Source organism: Eretmochelys imbricata, chromosome 4 (assembly GCF_965152235.1).
Source record: "Eretmochelys imbricata isolate rEreImb1 chromosome 4, rEreImb1.hap1, whole genome shotgun sequence".
NCBI lineage: Eukaryota > Metazoa > Chordata > Testudines > Cheloniidae > Eretmochelys > Eretmochelys imbricata.
In genome coordinates, this window is record NC_135575.1 from 145,699,173 (window position 1) to 145,723,537 (window position 24,365).

General features: G+C 45.0%; 1 protein-coding gene across 1 annotated transcript in view; it reads left to right on the forward strand.

The window, feature by feature from the left end:
* LOC144264379 (dedicator of cytokinesis protein 2-like) overlaps positions 1-24,365 on the forward strand; it is a 336,931-nt gene that overhangs the window by 147,201 nt on the left and 165,365 nt on the right. The window contains exons 21-23 of the mRNA XM_077816134.1: positions 2,208-2,308; positions 2,675-2,809; positions 11,818-11,929. Of these exons, the coding sequence (XP_077672260.1) occupies positions 2,208-2,308; positions 2,675-2,809; positions 11,818-11,929 (348 nt within the window). The remainder of the gene's footprint in view (positions 1-2,207; positions 2,309-2,674; positions 2,810-11,817; positions 11,930-24,365) is intronic.

Below are 24,365 nucleotides of genomic sequence, written 5' to 3' on the forward strand. Positions count from 1 at the left end.
GACCAGTTATTTACCTGTGTCAGGGTTTCTCCACACATACTCTGAACTTTGGGGTACAGATGTGGGGACCCACATGAAAGACCCCCAAGCTTATATTTTACCACCTTAGGTTAAAACTTCTCTAATGCACTAATTCCTTAGACTGGTATTGCTGCCACCACCAAGTGATTTACACAAAATATTCAAGGAAGGGTCACTTGGAATCCCTGTCCCCCAAAATACTCCCCCAAGCCCCTTCACCCCCTTTCCTGGGGAGGTTTGAGAATAATATACCAGCCAGTTGCTTTAGTAATGTGAGCACAGACCAGACCCTTTGTCTTCAGGACACTGAAATCAATAAGGTTCTTAAAAGAAGAACTTTATAATAAAGTAAAAGAATCACACCTGCAAAATCAGGATGGAAGGTAACTTTACAGGGTAATAAAAAGATTTAAAACAGAGGGTTCCCCTCTGTGCTCAGCTTCACAGTTACAAAAACAGGACTGAAACTACCTCTGTAGCATAGGAAAATTCACAAGCCAAAACAAAAGGTAACCTAACGCATTTCCTTGTCCTACTCACAGTTTCTGTAGTTTTATATGGATTATTCCAGGTATATGTTTCAAGAGATATTGTACCTGCTCGGCTTCTCCCTCCGCCCGGAGAGGGAACAACCCACAGAACAACAAAACAAATCCTTCCCCCCGCCCAGATTTGAAAGTATCTTGTTTCCTCATTGGTCCTTCTGGTCAGGTGCCAACTAGGTTATTTGAACTGCTTAATCCTTTACAGGTAAGGCAATCCAATACAGCTGCCAAGCATACATAAAGGTTGCTACCCTTTCCCCTATATTCATGACAACCTGTTTTTTGAGATGGGGATGTAGATGTGTATTCCACAACCCACCTTCTGTCCCCTCTGCATAGGAGTCTTAGGCCACTCTTCCAGTGCAAAGGAATAGGGGGGTTAGGGCATCACCACCCTAATGTCACCTAGAGAGTGGACATGAAGAGTTGTAGGGTGCACGCACCACCCTGAGGGATGCTGCTGCCAAAGATTTCTGTCTCTGGCACAATGTGCATCCACACACCTGTGTGGAATACACATCTGCACCCATATCTCATAGAACAGCAGTTACAAACAGGTAAGTAACCATTCATAGTCCTCTTTGTACAATTTTTCCACATATTTGAAGACTTATGTCACCCCTCAGTCCTCTCTCTCCTCTTCTCTAGATTAATCATACCCATTTCTTTCAGCCTTTCCTCATAAGTAAAATGCCTTGCAGTGATTAGGTTCAGGAGTACTGTCATGGGGAGCAGCCCTCAGCACCCAACTGGCACCCCCTCCTGGCAATGAACTTCAGGCTGACGCCCATGGTCTGCACACCAACACTCTGTCTCTGCTCCCGCCTATAGCTCCTCTCTCAGTTCCCAGGATTGCCGCATCCTCTTCTCGACTCAGCCCAACATCTGGGTCGTTTTCCCCTTCTGGGTGAGATATCTCTATTGAACAGTCCAGCCACTTCCCCAGTGGCAAGTAGAGGGGGATCCGCTTCCACCCACTACTCTAGGTCCCAGCCGAGGGACCCTGTAGCTAGCAGCCTCCAGCTGCACCTCAAATTCCTTTCACTGCTGCTATGTCTCTCTGGGCCCCTTCCCCATGGCCACAGCACCTTCTTTGCCCTCACCTAAGGGAACTCAGCTGCTCAGTCCCAGGAGCCAGCCACTGCCCTGTCCAAGGGGCTTACCATTCTCAGCCCTTCAGGGACACAGTCCTTAATCCCCAGGCTCCCAGCAGCCACTGACCCTGCTCTGCCCTGCAGCTCCCTTTTATATAGACCAGGTGGGCCTGATTGGCTGTTTCTCACAGCCCCTCTCCTACTGGCTGCTATCTACGCAGCCTCCCTCGTGCTCTGTTAACCCCTTGCATGTCAGGGTGGTGCGGACATCCCATGACAGGCACGTTGGCTCCTTGCACCTCATTTCATGTTTGCTGCTATCTCTGTGATCTTTATTATTCTGGACAGAAAGGAAAGGTTTAGGTCAGGCTCTGATATGAACACCTTCCCTTTGTACCCAGGGGTCAGGGACTGTCTCTAGTGATATTAAACCCCCCTCCTAGGGACTGGTTCTCCTGCTAAGCCAATACCCCCAGTCCCACTCTCAAGGAGTTCTTTGACCTGGTGCCAAGCTGCCGCTGACACCTGCTTGGATTTTCTTCCACAGGTTTTCATTGTGGGGCTCATTGCTGACAAGAAGTTCCAACACTTCAATGCTGTTCTGGAGGCCTATATCCAGCAGCACTTCAGCGCTACACTGGCCTACAAGTAAGTATCAGGTCGTGAACCTGCCTCCACACACATAGGGCCCTCATTCCTGTCTCCTCCCATCCACTCCCGGCCATGGAGCCAGCAGATCAGAAACCTGAGGTGCAGTGGGATGCCATGGAGCTGTAGGTGTCAGGAGAACCTGGAGGGAGAACTCTGCAGTGCAGGAAGCTCCCCTTTCTCTTCACTATTGTGCCCGCCAGGGGTCTGGAATTTGAAAACCTGAGTGTGACTCTGCATGGGCCCTGAACTCTCCAGTATATCTGGAGTTCTCCTCAGACCAGTCTCTGTGGTAGGAAGGGTTAGATTTAAGAGGCATATTAACCTTCAGGCCCCGCTTCCCACATCTCTGTCTTCACTGTGCAGGAAGCTGATCTCAGTGCTGACGCAGTATGTGGACTCAGCCAGCCGAGGGGAGCCCTGTGATTCGCTCTTACGCACCTTCAAAGCCTTGGAGTATATCTTCAAATTCATTGTCCGCTCCAGACACCTCTTTGCCCAGTAAGTGTCACTGATTATTTGCACTCACTTTCCAGTGCTTCTCCAGCAGCCAGGCCACAGTACAAGCTCAGCAGGTCTGGGCCAGCTCAGTACTTGGACGTGAGACCCACAGGAAAAACTCAAGGTGTTGTAGGAAGTGGTGCTGGAGTAACGATGGCAGGGAGCAGTGTGCTGGAGGGGTGCTTTCTCTACTGCTGAGTTAATACTGACACCAGTGACGTAGCTCTGGGTGCTCTGCTGGGTGCTCTGCGCTCTTGTGGTGCCACCTTTTGGATGTAAAGCAGAGATAATTTTCATTCATGCTCACTAAAATTCTCTGGCTCTTTTTGTAGGTGTCACAGTGTTAACTATGGTATTCTAGTCAAATTCTAACCCATGTAATTACATTTTGCTTTCCTGAAGTCCCCTTCTATTTTCAGTTGGATACAGTATTTTTTGACCTCCTGCCCTAAACTGTTGTGTTGCTGTGTCATGGTTAAACAGTTGAAATTCAGTGTTGTGTGAGTAATCACCCTATACAGAGTCTGCAAAGGATGGTGTCTGATAGCAGTTTAATCATTGTTAGAGTGGAGACTAATGTTCAGTTACTTATTAAGCTGATTAATTCAATTTCCTCCTATTAATTTGTTGTTTGAAAGTATCCGATGCAATGTGGGAAATTTGTTTAATTCTTCATTGTGCAATAATTCATGGATCTGGTACAAGGGGTACTTCAGCCTTCTTGCAGCTTGGGGGAAGAACCAGACCTGTCTGCCACTAGCATCAGGAAAATGTTCTATCCCCAGAAATTCTGCCAGGTTTGCTCTACTCCCCAGTGACAGGTGGGCAGCTTTCCTCATGCGGAACCTTTCTGAGGGAAATTATTTCACATTTCAAACTAACAGTTTGACTCAAGAATTTGTCTGTCTAATTTGCTGCTGTGTTCTAGAGTTGCTTGGGGACATTTTCCCCTCAGCTTTCTTTCCCCTTCTAAGTTGTTGTGGCAGCCAGTGTCTCTTCAGGTAGAGAGGTAGGCCAAGAATGCCAAAGGCAAAAGGGAAAGTCTGTGTCTCCGACTTCTCCCCCTTCATTGAATGTCTGGACAGGGAGCTTGGCCTTCTCTGTGTGGACAATGCAGTGTCCCCTTAACAGTCCCGTCCAGGTAGGGTTACCTCGTAAGAACGGCCATACTAGGTCAGACCAAAGGTCCACAGTATCCTGTCTTCCGACAGTGGCCAATGCCAGGTGCCCCAGAGGGAATGAACAGAACAGGGAATCATCAAGTGATCCATCCCCTGTCGCCCTAGTCCCAAACAGAGACTAGGGGTACCATCCCTGCCCATCCTGGCTAATAGCCATTGTTGGACCTATCCTCCATGAATTTATCTAGTTCTTTTTTGAATCCTGTTATAGTCTTGGCCTTCACAACATCCTCTGGCAAAGAGTTCCACAGGTTGACTGTGTGTTGTGTGAAGGAATACTTCATTTTGTTTGTTTTAAACCTGCTGCCTATTAACCTTATGCCGAAATCCCTAACGTGGGCACTAGCAGCCACCATCCTGCTCTGCACAGCTGCCCTCTTCCCTTCCCTCTGTCCCTCCCCTCAGACCATAGATGGAGAACACTGGATGCAGCATTGACAATGCCAGAGTATGGTAAGTGGCCTTAGGCCCAGTCCCCTCTCCCTGCTGCCATCCTATAACAGGCCTCTCAGAAGTTCCCAGGGAAATGCAGACCCATTTGTCCCATGTGGACTCTGTACGATAGAGAGGGTTAGAGCTTCTGGGGAGACCATTCTCAAACCTCAGTCCTTTCCTTGAGAGACCCTGAAGGTGTCCCTGAACAGGAGGGGAGCCAATAAGTTTGCCCTCAAAGAAGTCAGGGAGAACCCTAATCATCTGAAATATTTCTGGAGCAATCCCTGACCCCAGTTTCACTTTTCCTCTGAAGTAGGCTCATGGGCCAGTTACTCAAAGGAGAAATAAATACATCCACCAGCACCTGCTTCTCCTGCTCACCCTTGTGGCACGCAGCATGGCAGCATGATGGTTCTTGGGGTAGCCAAGGCTGTGGGTCACCCCCCTTCCTCCAGCTTGAAGAAGTCTTGCTGGTGCTCAGCTGGGTGTCAGCTCCCTAACGCCATCAGCCAGTTAGCTATTCAAGCTCTCTCCTCTGGGGTAGGCCAGCCCTGACTTTGCCTTGCAGATTAACAATAGGTGCACCCAGTCCCCGAGTCCCTTTGAAGTCTTCCCCTGTGATATCCAGCCCCTGATACTGGCTACTCACAGAATTACCAGGTCCACTGCTCCCAAAGGAACAGAACACACCAGTTTGTATGATTCAACTCAAGGTCAGTACTTTACTTAACATAACAGCACTGAGATAGATTTATAGTGAAAACACAAATAAGTTTAGAGACTAACCAATTTATTTGAGCATGAGCTTTCATGAGCTACAGCTCACTTCATCGGATGCATACCGTAGAAACTGCAGCAGACTTTATATATACACAGAGAATATGAAACAATACCTCCTCCCACCCCACTGTCCTGCTGGTAATAGCTTATCTAAAGTGATCATCAGGTTGGGCCATTTCCAGCACAAATCCAGGTTTTCTCACCCTCCACCCCCCCCACACAAATTCACTCTCCTGCTGGTGATAGCCCATCCAAAGTGTGCTCAAATATGTAAAGAGTTGTCACTTTGGATGGGCTATCACCAGCAGGAGAGTGATTTGTGTGGGGGGGTGGAGGGTGAGAAAACCTGGATTTGTGCTGGAAATGGCCCAACCTGATGATCACTTTAGATAAGCTATTACCAGCAGGACAGTGGGGTGGGAGGAGGTATTGTTTCATATTCTCTGTGTATATATAAAGTCTGCTGCAGTTTCCACGGTATGCATCCGATGAAGTGAGCTGTAGCTCACGAAAGCTCATGCTCAAATAAATTGGTTAGTCTCTAAGGTGCCACAAGTACTCCTTTTCTTTTTGCGAATACGGACTAACACGGCTGTTACTCTGAAACAAATAAGTTTATTATCAAAGATTTAAGATTCAAATAATAGCGAGTAAGAATATTGGAAACAAATGGTTACATATAAAACAAAATCATAATATGCTTTCAGAAGAGTAAACTTCACTAACAGGTTAACCTCCTGTCTAAAGAAGTTGATTTCACCCAAAGTCCTCTGCAGCATTTTCAGTCAAACTTGAGATCCTATTTTCATGAATGCAAATGCACGGTCCATTTATGTACTAGGTACAGGATGAAGGGGTGTCTTCTTTGCCTTTTAAATATACCCCTGTTGTTCATTGTCTTGACTCATAGACAGGATAGCCTCCCATGGTTTGTTGTTTTCCTGTGTGCTCCTTTCCTGTTGATTTCACATCTCTTTGTATGTAAATGGACATCTGTTGTGTTAGCTTACAATGCTTAATTTACATCCTGACAGAGAGAAAGGAATAAACATCTCTTGTCTGAGAGAAACCTAAGTTTGTTTATGATTGCTGATAACTAATACATTGATATAGATTTTAAAACATATTTTCAGTATATATACGTAACTCCTTACATAGTAGCTTTACATACATTTCACAATGATATTAATGGCTAGCATGACACTGGCTTTCATTAGGGACCTCACATGGCATGCTTTGTGAGACTTGTGAGATTTCTGTAACTCCTCTGCTCCCCCTGACGCACGCACACACACATCTTCCTTGTCAGGGGAGGAGGCATAGAGTTAGAGGATCAAAATAATAATGTATATTAGAACAAGCAGAAGGTAGACTCTTTGAGACACAGTGCTGTGAAACTGTGCTCAGATGGTGTGGGCTTCTCAAGGTAAGTGTATCCTCCTCATACTCCTTGGGAAGATATAAGAGAGGACTGGGAAATTCTAGCCACTCCTAAAAACCTGTGAAGATACCTGCCTGTCATCCCCAGCTGCTTCAGCAGATTGTCATACCCTAATAACCAGTCTGTTGTGCCCAGCTGGTGCTGCAGGTTGCAATGCTTCCTCACCTCCTCCTCTTGTCAGCAGTTGACTATGGAATGACAAGATGGAGAGCAGCCCAGACGTGGAAGAACAAGCAGGTGCTAAGGGCCCCCTTGGACCACCATTTACTTAATTCTAGCCCCCCAGCCTCCATTTTATAAGACCAAAAGATTCTTTAGTGTGCACCAATTCAGATTCAACCTGGTGCCACTAGTAAATGTGTCTATATTCCCTGGTTGGAGATTCAGTGTTTCCAACTGAGAGAGATGTTCATCTGAAAGAGTGGGCTTCTCACTCTACAGGCCCTTCACAGGCAGCCAAGTCTGGGCAGGGCCACCTTAACCCCCCTCCCCTGGGCATGAAAGCTCTCAGGCAGCATCAGAACTGGGGGGGCGGTAATTATGAGGTGTCATCTTACACCCTAAGGGCCTCCTTGTGTTTTGGTCAAGCAGTGCTAAAAAGGGTGGGCTGCACTACAGTTGGTACCCTCCCAACCTAAACATCTCACAGCTTATGCACCGTCTCTCTGAAAAGATAGTGGGATGTATATTTGTTTCACACTGGTGTATGGAGCTTTGCTCACTGAGAGCAGATACCCAGGCAAATCAGTTCTCAGTTTGTTCTCAGTGCTACAGTGAGAAACTTTTCTGAAAACTGAGACTGATCAGTCAGAATCTTCAGAAAAGTCAAGGTAGAATCCTGGTCCCTGACAGATACAACAGAAAAGAATAAAGGTCAAATGGAAAGTTGAAATGGTCCCTGAAGTAGAAGAGGAGAGAATACCACTTTGCAAGGCGTAACTAGAGCAAGTCCAGGGTGCTGAGACAAAGTCAGAACAGTTATCTCAGAACAATCTACATGGCTCCTACCCATGCAGAGTTAGACCTCCAGACTGGTGTCAGGAACACTTGGCTACATAGACCTTTGGACGAAATAAGGTTACTGGTCATTGTCCAGAAGGAGTACTTTATGGAGCTGTGCAAGAACCACAGGCTCTGTTTTGCCCATCCCCAATCTTGAATACCCCAAGGAAACACCAAGACAGGTAGGAAACCATTCATCCTCCACTTCATTTTGGAACTATATAATCCATGCATTCTCCATCAAGAACAGTTCTATCTCCATCCTAGCTTTGAGAATTAAGGAGCAAGGAAGGAGGGCTCTGCCTGAAACATCTGAACAAGTTCCTAAAGGAGGTTCATTTTCACATTCCCATTTTACCATCCCACAACATTCCTTGCTTTGTATATAGATAGCATTTGGAGCATTACCATTTGATCTGGCAAATGCTCCCACGGTCCCTTCCATGATCACCATGGTATTATAGGTTTCAGAGTAGCAGCTGTGTTAGTCTGTATTCGCAAAAAGAAAAGGAGGACTTGTGGCACCTTAGCGACTAACAAATTTATTTGAGCATAAGCTTTCGTGAGCTACAGCTCACTTCATCGGATGCATTCTTTAGTCAGGACTCCATAGTTAAGGATGAGTTACATTTTGCTCTTACAGCAGGGAATCAATGTCTTTGTTATACATGAAAAATACAGTGTATACCCAAATTTACAGCATATACTCTTTCAGTTTTAAGAGAATTTACAAATAAAGCCATTAATTAGATTGAGTCAAAATTAATTAAACCGTGATTCTTTAAGAAATGTAGCATCTGTTAGTCTTTCTGGTGTGTCAATGATCTTAACAACAGAATAACACAGACTCTTTACTTTCCATATAGCTATAATTAATTGAAATCTTATGTACAGGCTATAATTTGAAGAAATTAGGTTGTAATTAAGTTACAGTCTTTCATAATTTATCTAATTGATAATTAAATCATCTTAACTTTAGTACCCAGAAAGATAATGGAACAAATATTCAAACAATCAATATGTAAGCATCTAGAAGATAATAACGTGCTAAGTAACAATCAACATGGATTTGTCAAGAACAAATCATGTCAAACCAGTCTAATGTCCTTCTTTGACAGGGTAACAAGCCTTGTGAATGAGGGAAGCAGTAGACGGGATACATCTTGACTTTATGTGAGATAGTATCAAAAGCCTTATGAACCTTCTCATAAGCAAATTAGAGAAATATAACCTAGACGAACCTACTATAAGGTGGGTGTACAACTGGTTGGACAGCCGTATTCAGAGGATAAGTCCTCTGAAAACATCTGCTCAATATGCAGCAGCAGTCACAAATAGCTAACAATGGTAGGAACCATTAGAAAAGGGGTAGATGGTAAGACAGAAAATATTATAATGCCAATATATAAATCCATGGTATGCCCACACCTTGAGCACTGCGTGCAGTTCTAGTTGCCCCATCTCAAAAAAGATACATTAGAACTGGAAAAAGTACAGAGAGGGGCAACAAAAATGCTGAGGGGTCTGGAACAGCTTCCGTAGGGGGAGAGATGAAAAAGACTGGAACTTTTCAGCTTAGAAAAGAGACGACTGGGGGTGTGGGGGGTATGATAAAGGTCTATAAAATCACAAACCCTGTGGAGAAAGTGATTAGGGACGTATTATTTATCCCTTCACATAACACACAAACCAGGAGTCACCTAGTGAAATTAATAGGCAGCAGGTTTAAAACAAATATAATGAAGTATTTTTTCACACAATGCACAGTCAGTCTGTGGAACTGTACCAGAGGGTGTTGTAAAGGCTAAAAGTGTAACTGGTTTCAAAAAATAATTAAATAAGTTAATGGAGGACAGGTACATCAATGGCTATTAGCCAAGAGGGTCTGAGATGCAAACCCATGCACGGGATGTCCCTAAACCTCTGACTGCCAGAAGCTGGGACTGGATGATAAATTGCCCTGTTCTGTTCACTCTCTCTGAAGCATCTGGCACCAGCCACTGTCAGAAGACAGGATACTAAGAACATAAGAATGGCCCTACTGGGTCAGACCAAAGGTCCATCTAGCCCAGTATCCTGTCTTCTGACAGTGGCCAGTGCCAGGTACCCCAGAGAGAATGAACAGAACAGGGCATCACCAAGTGATCCATCCCCTGTCGCCCATTCCCAGCTTCTGGCAGACAGAGGCTATGGACGCCATTCCTGCCCATCCTGGCTAATAGCTATTGATGGACCTATCCTCCATGAACTTATCTAGTTCTTTTTTGACCCCTGTTATACCCTTGGCCTTTACAACATCCTCTGGCAAGGAGTTCCACAGGTTGACTGTGGGTTCTGTGAAGAAATGCTTCCTTTTGTGTGTTTTAAACATTCTGCCTATTAATTTCATTTGGTGACCCCTAGTTCTTGTGTTATGAGAAGTAGTAAACAACACTTCCTTATCTACTTTCTCTACACGAGTCATGATTTTATAGACCTCAATCATATCTCCCCTTAGCCGTCTCTTTTCCAAGCTGAAAAGTCCCATTCTTATTAATTTCTCCTCATATAGAAGCCATTCCATTCCCCTAATAATTTTTGTTGCCCTTTTCTGAACCTTTTCCAATTCCAATATATCTTTTTTGAGACGGGGCGACCACATCTGCACACAGTATTCAAGATGTGGGCGTACTATGGATCTATATAGAGGCAACATGATATTTTCTGTCCTATTATCTATTCCTTTTTTAATTATTCCCAACATTCTGTTTGCTTTTTTGACTGCCACTTCACATTGAGTGAATGTTTTCAGAGAACTATCCACAATGACTCCAAGATCTCTTTCAAGCATTCTTACACACAGCCCCCCAGCCTGAAGCAAATACTCTCCAGCAACCACACACCACACAACAAAAACACTAACCCAGGAACCTATCCTTGCAACAAGCCCGATGTCAACTCTGTCAACATATTTATTCAAGTGACACCATCATAGGACCTAATCACATCAACCACGCCCATCAGGGGCTTGTTTACCTACACATCTACCAATGTGATATATGCCATCCTGTGCCAGCAATGCCCCTCTGCCATGTACATTGGCCAAACCAGACAGTCTCTACTCAAAAGAATAAGTGGACACAAATCTGACATCGGGAATCATAACATTCAAAAACACTTCAACCTCTCTGACCACTCAGTAAAAGACTTAAGGGTGGCAATTTTGCAACAGAAAAGCTTCAAAAACAGACTCCAACGAGAAACTGCTGAGCTTGAATTAATATGCAAACTAGATACCATTAACTTGGCTTTGAATGGAGACTGGGAGGGGCTGGGTCATTACACATATTGAATCTATTTCCCCATGTTAAGTATCCTCACATCTTCTTGTCAACTGTCTAAATGGGCCGTCTTGATTATCACTACAAAAGTTTTTTTCTCCTGCTGATAACAGCTCATTTTAATTCATTAGCCTCTTACAGTTTGTATGGCAACTTCCACCTTCTCTGTATATATATATATATATCTATCTTCTTACTATATGTTCCATTCTATGCGTCCGATGAAGTGGGCTGTAGCCCATCAAAGCTTCTGCGCAAATAAATTTGTTAGTCTCTAAGGTGCCACAAGTACTCCTTTTCTTTTTGTGGATACAGACTAACACGGCTGCTACTCTGAAACCAGTTTTGAGAGATCCTTTTATAGCTCTTTGCAGTCTGCCTCGGTCTTAACTATCTTTAGTAATTTTGTATCATCTGCAAATTTTGCCACCTCACTGTTTACCCCTTTTTCCAGATCATTGATAAATATGTTGAATAGGACTGGTTCCAGAACAGACCCCTCGGGGACACCACTATTTACCTCTCTCCATTCTGAAAACTGACCCTTTATACCCACCCTTTGTTTCCTATCTTTTAACCAGTTACCAATCCATGATAGGACCTTCCTTCTTATCCCATGGCAGCTAACTTTGCGTAAGCCTTTGGTGAGGGACCTTGTCAAGGGTTAGATGGACCATTGGTCTGTCCAGTGTGGCCATTCCTGTGTTCTTATGAAGTCTGAATAGGCCATGTAGGAAGAATTATTGCCTCCTTGGATATATCCTTTCTTATGTCATCAACTAAAAAGGTCACTTCAGTGAACAAGGGAGGAAGAGGGACCTGATATTTATTCTGTTTGTTTTGCCTCAGACTCTACGAAGGGAAAGAAAAAGCAGAATTCCAGGCATCTTTGCAGCAATTCTTCCTGACTGTCAATCTGCTGATGAAATCCACCCTGGAGGGTACAACCCTGCTGTCCCAGGTGAGGAGGCCAGGGGAGACCTGGCCCTTTTTGTCCCTACAGCTGAAACCCCAGCACGGTTCTGGAGAGGGCAGGTATATGGGAGTGTGTTTGTGTGTGTGTGCACTCATGTGTGTGCCTCATTCTCTGAAGCATCTGTTGCTGCCCTCTGTCAGACATCATACAGAACTAGACTGGCCACTGAGCAGATCCAGTCTAGCAATTCCTGTGCGTTTCTGCAGGGTGCTAGAATTTGCCACACTGTTACACATGGTTAGATGGAGTGAGGGGACCTGCATCGAGCAGAATTGGTGCCATTAAGTATTACTGCATCGGAATCCTTCCCTGTCGGCACAGTGCCATGTCTAGTAGAGAGGGAGGGAGTTACACAGCGCCTCCATTGGCTACCCCTTCTCTGTCACACTAAACGAAAGCTTCTGGTCTTAAATTTCAAGACCCTTCCTAGCCTATCCCCACCATACCTGTTATCTCTCATGTACTATTGAGGTGTTGACTCCCACTTTGGATTGGCCAGTGGTGCCAGCCTCCATCATCCAGCTGTTACGTTTTCAAACAAGCCCCTTTGTGCTCTCTCTTGTGCTTCCCCTCGTGATTGGGAGAAGCTCTCCATAAACAGCTTCAAAGCTACCTTATTATCCTTCTTGAAATCCTTCCTTAAAATTCTTCTTTGCCGTGATACCTACAAAAAACTTGACAATGGTTTGACTGCTGGTGTGCTGAGACTACAGCCTATCATGCTGACCAACTTTATCTCATTGTTTCCTTGTACAATGAGACAAGTGATGGGATCTAAATTAGCTGTTACAAGTCAGGAAAGAGATCTTGGAGTCATTGTGGATAGTTCTCTGAAAACATCAGAGGTAAAAGTAAGCTGGTACGCCCCGGAACGGCGTACCGGTAAGAGCCGGTGTGCTGTACTGGGACCGGCTTTCCCAGACGGCAATTTAAAGCCCTGGGGTAGCGGTGGCGGGGCTGCGGTGGGAATTTAAAGGGCCCCGGAGCTCCAGCCACCGCTACCACCCCGGCCCTTTAAATCTCCACCTGAGCCCTGCTGCCAAAGCCCTGGGGTAGCGGCAGTGGGGCTCTGGCAGGGATTTAAAGAGCTGGGGCGGTAGCGGCTGCCGGAGCCCCAAGCCCTTTAAATCCCTCCCTGAGCCCTCCTGCCAAAGCCCTAGGGTAGCAACGGCAGGGGCTCCGGAGTGGATTTAAAGGGCCGGGGCAATAGCAGCTGCTGGAGCCCCAAGCCCTTTAAATCTCCGCTTGAGCCCTGCTGCCCGAGCCCTGGGGTAGCGGCGGCAGGGCTCTGGCGGGGATTTAAAGGGTCCCGGAGCTCCAGCCACCACTACTGCCCCGGCCCTTTAAATCTCCGATGGAGCCTGGCCGCCACTAGCCCAGAGCTCGGGCACCAGGGCTCAGGGGGGATTTAAAGGGCTCGGGGCTCCAGCAGCTGCTACCACAGTGGAGCCCCAGGCCCTTTAAAGCTCTGCCAGAGCCCAGAGCCCCAGGGTAGCGGTGGCAGCCAGGAGCCCCCAGGGCTCCTCAGTGATTTAAAGGGCCTGGGGCTCTGCTGCGGTAGTGGCAGCTGGAGCCCTGGGCTCTTTAAATTGCCCCCGAGCCCCGGGGTTCCCAGCCGCCTCTGCAGCTGGTAGCTCGGTGGTGATTTAAAGGGCCCGGGGCTCCCAGCCGCCACTACCGTAGCTGGAGCCCTGGCCCTTTAAATCAAGATTTAAAGGGCCTGGGGATTTAAGGCCCTGCCTCTTCCTGTTAAAGCCACGCCTCTTCCAGTCAAGGCTACGCCCCCTGCGCAGGACTCCGGCGTACCGGTAAATCCTCTAACTTACTTTCACACCTGGAAAACATCCACTCAGTGTGCAGCGGCAGTCAAAAAAGCAAACAGAATGTTGGGAATCATTAGGAAAGGGATAGATAATAAGACACAAAATATCATATTGCCTCTATATAAATCCATGGTACACCCAAAACCTTGAATACTGCATGCAGATGTGGTCACCCCATCTGAAAAAAAGATAAATTAGAATTGGAAAAGGTTCAGAAAAGGGCAACAAAAATTATTAGGGGTATGAAACGGCTTCTATATGAGGAGAGATTAATAAGACTGGGTATTAGCCAGGAAGGACAGGGATGGTGTCCCTAGCCTCTGTTTGCCAGAAGCTGGGAATGGGCGACAGGGGATGGATCACTTGATGATTACCTGTTCTGTTCATTCCCTCTGAAGCACCCGACATTGGCCACTGTCGGAAGACAGGATAATGGGCTGGATGGATCATTGGTCTGATACAGTATGGCTGTTCTTATGTACTCCCTCGTCTGTCAGTCTGCGTCCCTCTTTGACAGGGTTACTGGCCTAGTGGATGGGGGGAAGTATTAGATGTGATATATCTTGATTTTAGTAAGGCTTCTGACACAGTCCCATGTACCATTCTCATAAGTAAACTAGAGAAATGCGGTCTAGATGAAATTACCATAAAATGGGTGCAAAACTGGTTGAAACACTATACTAAAAGAGAAGTTATCAATGGTTTCTATCAAACTGGGAGGACGTATGTCATGGGGTCATGCAGGGGTCAGTCCTGGGTCTGGTACTATTCAATATTTTCATTAATGACTTGGATAAAGGAGTGGAGAGTATGCTTCTAAAATTTGTAGATGACACCAAGATGGGAGGGGTTGCAAACACTTTGGAGGACAGGATTTTAATTAAAAATGACTATGACAAATTGGAGAATTGGTCTAAATTCAACAAGATGAAATTCAGTAAAGATAAGTGCAAAGTACTACAAGTATGAAGGAAAAATCAATTGCACCACTACAAAATGGGAAGTGACTGGAAATAATTGGCTAGGTGGTCATACTGCTGAAAAGGATCTAGGGGTTATAACGGATCATGAATATGAGTCAGCAATGTGATGCAGGTATGAAAAAGGCTAGTATCATTCAGGGTATATTTACAGGAGTGTTGTGTGTAGGACACAGGAAGTAATTGTCCCTCTATACTGGGCACTGGTGAGGCCTCAGCTGCAGTACTGTGTCCAGCTCTGGGTGCCACACTCTAGGAAAGATGTGGACAAATTGAAGAGAGTCCAGAGGAGAGCAACAGCAGCAGTTCTGCAGAAAAGGACCTGGGGATTACAGTGGACGAAAAGCTGGAATGAGTCAACAGTGTGCCCTTGTTGCCAAGAAGTCTCAAGGGAGGTGATTATTCCCCTCTATTCGGCACTAGTGAGGCCACATCTGGAGTACTGCGTTCAGTTTTGTGTCCGGCACTACAGAAAGGATGTGGACAAATTGGAGCAAGTCCAGTGAAGGGCAACGAAAAGGATTAGGGGGCTGGGGCACATGACTTAGAAGGAGAGGCTGAGGGAACTGGGGTTATTTAGTCTGCAGAAGAGAAGAATGAGGGGGGATTTGATAGCAGCCTTCAACTCCCTGAAAGGGGGTTCCAAAGAGGATGGATCTAGACTCTTCTCAGTGGTAGCAGATGACAGAACGAGGAGTAATGGTCTCAAGTTGCAGTGGGGGAGGTTTAGGTTGGATATTAGGAAACACTATTTCACTAGGAGGGTGGTGAAGCACTGGAATGGGTTCCCTAGGGAGGTGGTGGAATCTCCTTCCTTAGAGGTTGTTAAGGCCTGGCTTGACAAAGCCCTGGCTGGGATGATTTAGTTGGGGTTGGTCCTGCTTTGAGCTAGGGGTAGGACTAGAACCTCCTGAGGTGTCTTCCAACCCTGATCTTCTGTGATTCTATGATTCTAACACAAATGATAAAAGGTTTAGAAAACCTGACCTGTGAGAAAAGGTTAAAAAAACTGGGCATATTTAGTCTGGAGAAAAGACGACTGAGGGGGACTTGATCACAGTCTGTTAAGGGCGTTATAGAGAGGACAGGGATCAGTTTTTCTCCTTGTCCACCGAAGGCAGGGCAAGAAGCAATGGGCTTACTCTGCAGCAAGGGAGATTGAGGTTAGATGTAAGGCAAAGCTTTCTAACTATAAGGATAGTTAAGTTCTGCAATGGGCGTTCAAGGTAGGTTGTGGAATCCCCATCACTGGAGTTTTTAAAAAACAGGTTGGACAAACCTCTGTCAGGGATTGTCTGAGTTTGCTTGGCCCTGCCACAGCACTGTGGGCTGGACATGATGACTTTGAGGTCCCTTCCAGCCCTGCTTGTCTGTGGTCTGTTATCTCTTGTCTTATACTTAGATATATAAGGTCTTTGGGGCAGGGGCCACATTTTTGGTCTGTGTTTGCACAGGGCCTGGCCCAGTGGGACCCTGGGCCATGACTGGGGCTTTGGGGCGCTACAGTAATACCAATAATAAGTAATGATAGTGACAATAAAGCAAGGGCAGCTAAAGTGCAGGCCAGAAACTGCAGATCCCCATCTGCAGTGCTGTGTCCCACTCCAAGTGGAGGAGCCTCCCTGCAGAGAATGTAGGTCCCAGCATGCTCCATCCCTGTCCAAGCAGGGAGCACCCCCGCTGGGATTATAGCTCCCAACCTGTATTGCTGAATGGTGATCCGTTATTTTTAACCGCAGTGGGTGTCAGCATTCTCCCAACTCCCCATGTAATTAACATCATAGGGCAGAACATTATCTGATGAAGGGAGCTGAAAAGAAAAAATGAAACCGACTCATTTACACTTTGTGAAGATTAATTAGAGAGAAGAAAACAGAATCCATTTCTTGTCTGAGTCAGCTCTGGCTTTGATATTATGCAGGAAGTGTTGAGACAGGGCAGTACTCCCCACCCTGCATTCTCTCCAAAAAAAGAGAGAAAGAGACAAAGTGTGGCAAGGGACCTTCTTGGCAGTCAGCCCAGAGCAGTTTACTCCCAGTGGGAGGAAAACGGGTAAAGCTCTCTCTACTGCATATCCAAGGGTAAAACTCAACTCTTCCTTCCATAGACACAATGAATTGAAGACAGAATCCTAGATCTGCCAAAGTCTGGTTTAGGCCAGGACTTGGGATGAAAACAGTTTTAGTGGTGGATAATCTCCTGCACCCAGTGGACAGAGAGCAGACATAAATTCTTATCTCATTAGATCTCTTGTGGGGGACATTTGCGGGGCATGCAGGGTCTCTTCCCCCACCCCCACCCCCGATTTGCTGCTTGGCTTGTACTCAGTAACACTGCTGAAGCCATCTGCCCTCACTCTGCCCCCCCACTATCGGTATGCACAGGTCGCCCCTTGGCAGCATTTGAGATTGTTAACCCGGGCTTCGTCAAACCTGATCTTAAAAACCTCAAAGGAAGGAGATTCCACCACATCCCTAGATAACGCGTTCCAGTGCTTTACCACCCTCCTAGTGAAAAAGGTTTCAGAGTAACAGCCATGTTAGTCTGTCTTTGCAAAAAGAAAAGGAGTACTTGTGGCACTTTAGAGACTAACCAATTTATTTGAGCATGAGCTTTTGTGAGCTACAGCTCACTTCATCGGATGCATACCGTGGAAACTGCAGTAGACATTATATACACACAGAGACCATGAAACAATACCCCCTCCCACCGCACTGCTGGAAATGGCCCAACTTGATGATCACTTTAGATAAGCTATTACCAGCAGGAGAGTGGGGTGGGGGGGTATTGTTTCATGGTCTCTGTGTGTATATGATGTCTACTGCAGTTTCCACGGTATGCATCCGATGAAGTGAGCTGTAGCTCACAAAAGCTCATGTTCAAATAAATTGGTTAGTCTCTAAGGTGCCACAAGTACTCCTTTTCTTTTTTCTAGTAAAAAAGGTTTTCCTAATATTCAGCCTAAACCTCCCCCACTCTAACTTGAGACCATTACTCCTCGTTCTGTCATCTGCTACCACTGAGAACAGTCTAGAGCCATCCTCTTTGGAACCCCCTTTCAGGTAGTTGAAAGCAGCTATCAAATACCCCCTCATTCTTCTCTTCCACAGACTAAACAATCCCAGTTCCCTCAGCCTCTCCTCATAAGTCATGTGTTCCAGTCCCCTAAACATTTTTGTTGCCCTCCGCTGGACTCTTTCCAATTTTTCCACATCCTTCTTGTAGTGTGGGGCCCCAAACTGGACACAGTACTCCAGATGAGGCCTCACCAATGTCGAATAGAGGGGAACGATCACGTCCCTCGATCTGCTGGCAATGCCCCTACTTATACAGCCCAAAATGCCATTGGCCTTCTTGGCAACAAGGGCACACTGCTGACTCATATCCAGCTTCTCGTCCACTGTCACCCCTAGGTCCTTTTCTGCAGAACTGCTGCCTAGCCATTCGGTCCCTAGTCTGTAGCGGTGTATGGGATTCTTCCGTCCTAAGTGCAGGACTCTGCACTTGTCCTTGTTGAACCTCATCAGATTTCTTTTGGCCCAATCCTCTAATTTGTCTAGGTCCCTCTGTATCCTATCCCTACCCTCCAGTGTATCTACCTCTCCTCCTAGTTTAGCGTCATCTGCAAACTTGCTGAGAGTGCAATCCACGCCATCCTCCAGATCTGGCGTGCAAACCACGCCATCCTCCAGGTCAGTCCTGGGGCCAGTTTTGTTCAATATGATCATTAATGAAGATATTGAAAAAACCCATGCACCGCTACAGACTAGGGACTGAATGGCTCGGCAGCAGTTCTGAGCTTGCTACAGCTGTTTGGCGGCGGCTGGGAGGGAGGGAGGAGCAGAGACGCGGTGCGCTGGGAGCAGGCAGAGGTGGAGGTGAGGTGGGGAGCTTGGCTGCTGGTGGGTGCAGAGAACCCACTAATTTTTCCCTGTGGGTGCTCCAGCCCCGGAGCACCCACGGAGTCGGTGCCTATGGGCTCTGCCAGTGTTGCTTTTATGGTATAGCTGTACTGGCAAAGCATTTGTAGTGTAGGCAAAGCCTCAGTCTGACCCACTGTGTTCAGACTGATTTGGGTGCTTCCCCAGGAGAGCAGACTAGAGCCATTAAGGCTATTAGCTCTGTCATTGTCTTTTAATATACCTTAAGTATAAATTGTAAGGCAAAAGGGCCTCCTCCTCTTTCCCCAGTGTTGAAACTGTCTCATCCCATTTTAGGTCTTGTCTACACTTAAAAGTTTTCCAGCAAAACTACCCTGGTGTAGACGTAGTTATCTGAGTATAAAAGTGCTTATACGAGTAAGGTTTATTCTAATCTGGTGAAGTACTTTATACCAGTATAATAGTGTCTACACAAGGAATTTTACTGGCATAACTATGTCATCAAAAGCTTTGTCTACACTGCCAACTGAACGACAAAACTTTTATCATTCACAGATGCTTAAAAAAGCCGCTCTCCTGTCAACAACGTGAACCTCGCTCGTAGGGGGTGCAAATATTTTGTCAGCAAAAGTGCCGACAAACAGCATTTACACTGCCTGTCTTTTAGCAACACGGCCGTGTTTCTAAAAGCTGTGTAGTGTACACAGACCCCAAAATCACTCCCCTTACCAACATAATTATGCCAGTAAAACTTTATAAGTGTAGACCAGGCCAGTCAAGCACATAAATCACTTGTTAGGATACTGATCAAAATAAGCTTCTAGCAGTCAGATGTTTGGGACATCTGGAGTATGGGGTTGCATCCCTAACCATCTTGGCTAATAGCCATTGATGAACCTATCCTCCATGAACCTATCTAACTTCTTTTTTTAACCCAATTATACTTTCAGCCTTCTCAACATCCCCTGGCAACAAGTTCCACAGATTGTCTGTGTGTTGTCTGAAGAAATACTTCCTTATCTTTGTTTTAAACCTGCTCCCTGTTAATTTCATTGGTTGACCAAGGTTCTTTTGTTATGGGAAGGAGTAAATAACACTTCCTTATTCACTTTCTCCAAACCAAGGGGAGAGCAGATTCCAAAGTGTACAGAGATAAAAAATGCAAAACCTGCTCTTGTTTGCATTTGGCCTTTTCCACTTCTGGAGGTCTTTGAGAATTGTTTGTTGTTGTTGTTACTTGACCATATAGTGCGTTTGTGTTGGTTTTCATGCAGCAGTTAAATAGTGCTATATAAACCAGTCTAATAAAAATAAATAATTTGAGGGATGATGCAGCTGTTCCTTGTTTCATGAAATTTAAGATTCTTCTTCGAGTAGTGTCCGTGTGGGTGCTCCACTTTAGGTGTCGGTGTGTCCCTGCGCCAGAGATCAGAGATTTTAGGTAGCAGTGCTCGGTCGGGGTGTGCGCGTGCAGCAGCTGTCTCGCGGTGTTGTTGGTGTCTCATGTAGCGCGCGCATGACCCGAACTCCTCCGTTCCTTCTCTACGTCCTCGGCTGCAGACGCAGCTCAGTGGCCGTGCTGCCTCTTCGAAAATCTCTAGAAGAGAAAATCATTTACATTGTAGTTTTAGCTTATTAGCTCTTAGATAGTTTGATTAGACTTTACTTAGCCAGTTATTTAAAAAAAAAAAGTTTCATTTTTCTTTCCCTTCAGTTTTAGTTTCTTAAGGCTTGTCTACACTTACTGGGGATTGACGCGTCGTGATCGATGCATCAGCGGTCGATTTAGTGGGTCTAGTGACGACCCACTAAATCGACTGCAGATCATTCTCCTGTCGACTCCTGTACTCCACCTGAATGAGTAGCGCAAGGGGAGTCAACGGGAGAGCGTCTCCCGTTGACACAGCATAGTGTGGACCCCGCGGTAAGCAGATCTAAGTACGTTGACTTCCGCTACATTATTCAATTACAACACAGAATACAAAGTGTATAGTGTTCACTTTATATTTATTTTTAATTGCAAATATTTGCACTGTAAAAAACAAAAGAAATAGTATTTTTCAATTCACCTAATACAAGTACTGTAGTGCAATCTCTTTATCAAGAACGTTGAACTTACAAATGTAGAATTATGTACAAAATATAACTGCATTCAAAAATAAAACAATGTAAAACCTACAAGTCCACTCAGTCCTACTTCAGCCAGTAGCTCAGACAAATAAGTTTGGTTACAATTTGCAGGAGATAATGCTGCCTGCTTCTTGTTTACAATGTCACCTGAAAGTGAGAACAGGTGTTTGCATGGCACTGTTTTAGCCGGCATCGCAAGATATTTACATGCCAGATCCGCTAAAGATTCATATGTGCCTTCATACTTCAACCACCATTCCAGAGGACATGCGTCCATGCTGATGACGGGTTCTGCTCAATAATGATCCAAAGCAGAGCGGACCAACACATGTTCATTTTCATCATCCGAGTCAGATGCCACCAGAAGGTTGATTTTCTTTTTTGCTGGTTCGGGTTCTGTAGTTTCCCCATCGGAGTTTTACTCTTTTAAGACTTCCGAAAGCATGTTCCACATCTCGTCCCTCTCAGATTTTGGATGGCACTTCAGATTCTTAAACCTTAGGTCAAATGCTGTAGCTATTTTTAGAAATCTCACATTGGGACCTTCTTTGTGTATTGTCAAATCTGCTGTGAAAGTGTTCTTAAAATGAAAATGTTCTGGGTCATAATCCGAGATTCCTATAACATGAAATATATGTCAGAATGCAGGTAAAACAAAACACGAGACATACAATTCTCCCCCAAGGAGTTCAGTCACAAATTTAACGAAGGCATTATTGTTTAACAAGCATCATCAGCAGGGAAGCATGTCCTCTAGAATGGTAGCCGAAGCATTAAGGGGCATATGAATGTTTAGCACATAAATACCTTGCAATGCCGGCTACAAAAGTGCCACGCGAATGCCTGTTCTCACTTTCAGGTGTCGTAAATAAGAAGCAGACAGCATTATCTCCCATAAATGTAAAGAAACTCGTTTGTCTTAGCGATTAGCTGACCAAGAAGTAGGACTGAGTGGACTTGTAGGCTCTAAAGTTTTACATTGTTTTGTTTTTGAGTGCAGTTATGTAATAAAATATCTACATTTGTAAGTTACACTTTCACGATAAAGAGATTGTGCCACTGTACTTGTATGAGGTGAACTGAAAAATACTATTTCTTTTGCTTATCATTTTTAAAGTGCAAATATTTATAATCAAAAACAATAATATCAAGTGAGCTCTGTACACTTTGTATTCTGTGTTGTAACAGAAATCAATATATATGAAAATGTTGAAAAACATCCAAATAGATTTAATACATTTCAATTGGTATTCTATTGTTTAACAGTGTGATTAATCGCGATTAAATTTTTAATCGCGATTAATTTTTTTGAGTTAATCGTGTGAGTTAACAGCAATTAATCAACAGCCCTAGAAATAAGTATTAATGTTGTAAGATAGGGCCTTCATAGCTTAGCTGAACAAGGTCTCAAGACTAAAGATAAACTTGGCATAAAGAACTAACCAGTAAGTGACCCTAGGTCAGAAGTTGTCACAAGACAGCAATGTCCATATATTACAAGGTGTCATAAGGTAGAATGCTGCATTAAGTCAGTGTTGTTAAATTGCTGGTATTTAGGAAATATATATTGCAAAGTACTAGTTAAAGCCAGTTAGAATATTTTGGGGATTTTTGCAGACCTAGGGTGTCAGCAGTGTGCGAACAGTAAGTTTTGGTGATTGAGTGACATAAATGTTAATGAGTACAAGGGGAGCTAACAAGCTAGCCTATGAAAGATGGGGCATTCCAAATGTAGGGGTGTGTGGAAGTATAGATAAGGAAAAGGGGTTGAAACCTTCATAAGTACGTACGAATCCCAGTGGGGAGTTATGAAAGCTGTATCCTGACAACCACTGAGGAAGATAATGACTGACATTCTGGGGTTCCACACCAGGTGTCATAAATATAAAGGGAAGGGTAAACACCTTTAAAATCCCTCCTGGCCAGAGGAAAAACCCTTTCACCTGTAAAGGGTTAAGAAGCTAGAATAACCTCGCTGGCACCTGACCAAAATGACCAATGAGGAGACAAGATATTTTCAAAGCTGGAGGGGGGAGAAACAAAACCTCTCTCTCGGTCTGTGTGATGCTTTTGCCAGGAACAGAAAAGGAATGGAGTCTTAGAACTTAGTAAGTAATCTAGCTAGAGATGCGTTAGATTCTGTTTTGTTTAAATGGCTGATAAAATAGCTGTGCTGAATGGAATGTATATTCCTGTTTTAGTGTCTTTTTGTAACTTAAAGTTTTGCCTAGAGGGATTCTCTGTGTTTTGAATCTGATTACCCTGGAAGGTATTTACAATCCTGATTTTACAGAGGTGATTCTTTAACTTTTTTTCTTCAATTAAAATTTTTCTTTTAAGAACCTGATTGCTTTTTCATTCTTCTTAAGATCCAAGGATTTGGGTCAGTGTTCACCTATGCAAATTGGTGAGGATTTTTATCAAGCCTTCCCCAGGAAAGGGGGTGTAGGGTTTGGGGAGGATTTTGCGGGGAAAGACGTTTCCAAGCGGGCTCTTTCCCTGTTATATATCTTTCCCTGTTATATATATATATGTTAGACACTTGGTGGTGGCAGCAGTAAAGTCCAAGGGCAAAAGGTAAAATAGTTTGTACCTTGGGAAAGTTTTAACCTAAGCTGGTAAAAATAAGCTTAGGGGTTTTTCATGCAGGTCCCCACATCTGTACCCTAGAGTTCAGAGTGGGGAAGGAACCTTGACACCAGGAGATGTGAGTGATGCCTGTCACGGGGCTAAATACTTGGTACTATGTCTCTATGTGCTGTGATATTGCAATGTTTGTGGGATTGTATGTGGATTTGTTAGCAAAGCGGCTTGTGCTAAATTGCAGTTGTGCTCCTTGGGTCTTTCCTTCTAATAACATTGGTAATAATCTTCCGGATGCTGTACCCATTCAGGAGACCCAGCCCGTATCAACCACTGCAGTCTGAGAAATCAACCACTCTGAACTTCTGAGTGCTTGACTTTGCAATCTCAATGTTCTTTTAATGTAGTGTGTGTGTAATTTCATATTGTTTTCTAGAGCAAACTAAAAAAACCTCTAAATTCCATCATGTGCGACTATATTTACCACCCACACTGGTACCTGCACAAAATTTTTTGACATTTGCACACTCTAGGGCACCCACCTTTACCCAGTTCCTAGGGCTCAAGGCGTAACCCTCTTAATTTAGGCACCCACCCTCACCCTTCCGTGGGCTCAGGCGTAACCTTACACTCTAGGGCACCCACCCATACCCTGTTCCTAGGGCTCAGGCGCAACCCTGTCAATTTAGGCACCCATTGCCTCCGGGCTCCGGGCACACACCCATTGCCTCCGGGCTCCGGGCACACACCCATATCCTCCAGGTTCCGGGATTAATCTTTTGAAGGTTTACAGGGTCTTTTGTAATTGATTCCTTCAGGACCTGCTCCATGATTTTTCCAGGGACTGAAGTGAGGCTGACTGGCCTGTAGTTCCCAGGATCCTCCTTCTACCCTTTTTTAAAGATGGGCACTACATTAGCCTTATTCCAGTAGTCTTGGACCTCCCCTGATCGCCATGAGTTTTCAAAGATAATGGCCAATGGCTCTCCAATCACATCCGCCAACTTCTTTAGCACTCTCGGAT